The following is a 4,145-nucleotide window of genomic DNA, read 5'->3' on the forward strand; positions in this document are numbered from 1 at the left end:
CGGAGGCCGGTCATGGATTTCATGGGCACGATGACGCCTCTGTGCATCGATCCGAAGGGGAGGAAGGAGGGTAAGACGCAACTCACCTTGAGAAGACAATGGCGAGCTCAAAGGGGTCCAGGGAAACATGATGAATATGGGGCCAAGGTGCAAGCATGGGTGGCAACCCCTCCTCCGTTGTGCGACACCATGATTTGGTTGTTGGAGCTCCTCTCCGCAGTGGCCGGCCTCCGCTCCGCCGCCGGCAGCCACGGAACGGCGCATCCCATGAAACCACCCGCACATGCGACCTCGTTGCCCTCACGCATGTTCTCTCCGCCGCACGACATCCTCGATTTGGTCCGGTGGAGCACCTCTCCCACGGTGGCTCACCCGGGCTCAGCCGTCGACAGCCACGGGAACGGCGCAAGACGCCTCGCTGTCGCGCGTGAACTCCTCGTTGCCGCCCATGGGCTGCTCGTCGCCGCGCATGGCCTCCTCCGTCCATGTAGATAAGGGGGTGTGGTTCAAATGCTGGGGGGGGGGGGGGGGGGGGGTAGATGCGGTGCGGCCTTGTCTCGAACGAGTTTTGGTGATGACGTGTCAACGTGAGCTCGCCAAGATTTGTGCAATGGCTTCGTAGAAATTCGGACGGAGCAGCCAGATTTCCGACGCTCGGAAGTTATCATTTTCCTTTAAAAAATAGTCTATTCGAAGCATTGATTTTTTTCTTGAAACCTCCACGAATATGATAGCATCGCGACAATCTACACACAAGATAAGATACTCATCAATGTTTATGAAAAAACGACTTTTCTTTTATTTATTTTTACATTCTAATGTTCACAGAAACTCCATGTCCATGGAGATGCTCTAAGCTGCTTATCACAACTTCACACGGCAGCGATGGAAGGCGACGGCGGCACGGCGGCGGCCTGGATGGCGACGCACCGCGGTATGTATGAGCGGGCCACGCGGCACCCCTTCACCGTCTCGATCCGCGACGGTTCCGTCGACCTGGCCGCCTTCAAACGCTGGCTCGTCAGCATTTTCTCGGCTTTTGCTTATCAGTTGATACAAGGTGATTATACTTATATTGGATTGAGCGGCTCCTGCTACGTAAAGCATCGCTAACCTTACACTGCCAGTGGATCTTGATTCAGACTGCGTGACTTTTTGCACTGACTTAGATGAGCTAGGCTAATAGAGCTACTTCTGTGGTCTGAGAAGAAGAAAAGATAGTATGGGTGGGATTTCATAAGGCTACTGAATGTGTTGATCCATTTAGCATGCGTGCAAGATTTGTGGAGATTTGTGGGATTGCTGCTACAAATCAGCATAGTAGGAGGACCTGGAATGCTTATTTTGGCCAACGCTTAGACTTTCAACCAACTTAATCTGAGAAACGGCATGGTTACGGTTTACCAAACCTGGAGTGTGAAACAGAAACTGAAAGTGTGCTGGGACTCTTGCCATGGTGGTTTTGAAGTGCAGTATGGTACAGTGTTTGTTCTGATTAGGATGTTAGCTAGGATTGAAATTCCCCGTCGACAGAATTTGCTGCTCAATTAGCGATAATGTTGGACCTTTTTTGTCAGGCAACAGTAACTAGGCAGTTAAGGCTGTCAAATTCCCTGTTGTGATTCCGTGGTCAAGGGCATACCTCTCCTTATTGAATAGTCTAGTTCACTCATGGCGATTTCCTGTCATGTTTACATAATGCGATGCTTTTTGTTACTTGCATTACATATTCATACAAGTACTTCTTGATGCACAGAGAAGGAACATTAATTCTTCAGTTTTGCTAAAGCACATCTAGATATCTAAAATAAAAAATAAACGGTGCGCTTCATTTAAATGTCTATTATTGGGAAGCTGCTTAGCTGGAAGCAATAGGGTATTACTCTGCATTAGTACTTGGTACTTAATTGGCGCTTGATTGTTGAAAGTTAGATTCAGACGTCATATACTTCACTAATGTAGTTTCTTGCTTGTTTTCTAAGACCAATTCTGCAGTGGTTACCTACATGAAATAAGATAGTATCTGTTTATGTATCATATTTCAGGGTCAGGACTACATGTTCGTGCGGGAATTTGTTGCATTTCTAGCTAGTGTACTGCTCAAGTGTTGCAAACAATCAGACAGCTCGGACATGGAAACAATCCTAGGTGGCTTGGCTTCTCTTAGCGATGAGCTCTCTTGGTTCAAGAAGGAAGCTGCTAAATGGAGTGTTGATCTGGCCGGTATTTCCCCCCTCAGTTCTAATATGGAGTACTGCAGGTTAATCTCTGTCAAACACTGCCACAATTCTACAACCTTAGAGTGCTAAAGGATTTTAACTATGGTATTATTCTTATGGCCAGGTTTCTCCAGAGCTTTGATGATCCAGAGATCAGCTACACTGTTGCCATAACTACGTTTTGGATAATTGAAACCGTGTACCAGGATAGTTTTGCTTCCTGCATAGAAGAAGGTAACAAGACGCCGGCGGAGCTCCTGGGGACCTGTCAGAGATGGGGCAGCCCTGAGTTCAAGCAGTACTGCCAGTCTCTGCAGCGGATCGCTGATCGCTGCTTGGCGAATGCGCCACCTGATGTTGTCAAGAATGCTGAAGAGGCTTTTCTTCGTGTGCTCGAGCTGGAGATTGGATTCTGGGACATGAGTTCTTCTCAGTCCTAAGCGGCGACTGCATCGTGCCAGCACCGTGCGTTACTTGGACGAAATAGATGCTGCAGTGGGTTCAGCATTTTACTGTCATTTCCCCTGTATCTTGGTTTCTCTGATGAACACCGTGCAATAACCTGGATGAAATAAATGTTGTGTTGGTTCAGACCGAAACCTCGATTGCACTTTATTTTTTCACGTATCTTGGTTTCTTTGGTGAACACCGTGGAATTACTTGGGCGGTATAGATGTTTTTGTCGGTTTAGTGTTCAGTCTTTCATTCTGAAAACCTCGGCTGCAATGTCGGTATAGATGTTTTTGTCCGTATGTATTTTTATGCTGGCTTCTTTGGATTCCCAAGAACTTTTGATGTATAATCGTAAGTTTGTAGCGAACTGAAATAATGTTGTCATGTGAAAACCCAAACGTCACAACCAGTTACTGAGTACAGTACGTCATATGACCCTACATTGTTTCTGAAAGAGCATGCTGCAACGAAGTAAAAGCAAAGGGGAAAAACATATAAAAAAAGCAAAGGGGAAAAAACTGCAAAAATGAAGGAATAATATCAGAGCCAGGTTTCGATCCTGGGACCTGTGGGTTATGGGCCCACCACGCTTCCGCTGCGCCACTCTGATTTGTGTGCTATATAGTTGAGTGGGCACTAATTAACATGGTCACTCGCATCTTGCCTTGATAATATGATATCACACTCAGAACTCCTAATAAACATTATAGTAGTATCTTGTAATTTTACAAACAAATCTTTGCTCGCTTTATTCTAAGCCAAACAAAATAAAGCAACAAACCAAACTTAACACGCCCAAGATGCCAATGTGCCACGCAAGCTAAGCTCGAATGACGGCCGGCAATGGCAGAAGACGGCAGGAGCAGGCACGCACGGCTAGCTGTCGTAGGTGCGGCACTCGTCGGTCTCGGGGTTGTCCTCGCAGAACTCCTCCAGCGGGTCGCTGTGCTCCTTCTTGCGGTCGCGCGCGTGGCTGGCCGCCGCGCTGAGCTCCTCCACCTCGTCCCACGCCGCCACGCACTCGCCGCCCTCCGGGTCCCCCGCGCACGTCTCCTCCGCCTGCTTGATGCTCTCCGTCACCTTCTGCGCCAGCTCCGGGGGCGTGGACGGCGAGCCCGCCACGGCCACCAGCCGCCGGCCGTGCGCGCGCATCGCCCGGGCCGCGAACGACACGACGTCCGGGCGAGATGGCAGCGTGGCCGGGGGCTGCGCAACGGTTCTGGGAGCCCGAAAGGTGGCCATGAAGGCCATGGTGGTGATGGTGGCCATGGCTTCGCACTTGGTTCGCAGCGGGGTGGAAGAGAAGGTTTTGGTTGGGATCTCTGGCCGTTTGGGGTACGCCATTTTTATGTGGCTCTCTGCTCCTTATCTTTTGGGGGCCAATCCCGTTGTGACAGATCAGCCTGGGCAGATTTCCCTTCTAGAAGATTTTCAATAATCCTAGACCTACGGGGTTGTTACGGGTTTGTTACA

At 49.3% G+C, this 4,145-nt stretch overlaps 2 protein-coding genes across 2 annotated transcripts; one reads left to right on the forward strand and one right to left on the reverse strand.

Moving 5' to 3' along the window:
* The first annotated feature begins 802 nt into the window (after positions 1–802).
* LOC109750418 (bifunctional TENA2 protein) lies at positions 803–2,865 on the forward strand. The gene is made up of 3 exons (XM_020309374.3): positions 803–1,020; positions 2,046–2,260; positions 2,344–2,865. Exons 1-3 carry the CDS (start codon positions 886–888, stop codon positions 2,657–2,659), a joined length of 666 nt encoding a protein of 221 aa, XP_020164963.1. The 5' UTR covers positions 803–885; the 3' UTR covers positions 2,660–2,865.
* Positions 2,866–3,351: 486 nt separating this feature from the next.
* LOC109750411 (calvin cycle protein CP12-1, chloroplastic) lies at positions 3,352–3,941 on the reverse strand. Its single transcript, XM_020309367.4, has one exon. The coding sequence runs from the start codon at positions 3,939–3,941 to the stop codon at positions 3,549–3,551; it is 393 nt and encodes a 130-aa protein (XP_020164956.3). The 3' UTR covers positions 3,352–3,548.
* Between the last annotated feature and the right edge of the window lie 204 nt (positions 3,942–4,145).

This window comes from Aegilops tauschii, chromosome 4 (genome assembly GCF_002575655.3).
Source record: "Aegilops tauschii subsp. strangulata cultivar AL8/78 chromosome 4, Aet v6.0, whole genome shotgun sequence".
Taxonomy (NCBI): domain Eukaryota; kingdom Viridiplantae; phylum Streptophyta; class Magnoliopsida; order Poales; family Poaceae; genus Aegilops; species Aegilops tauschii.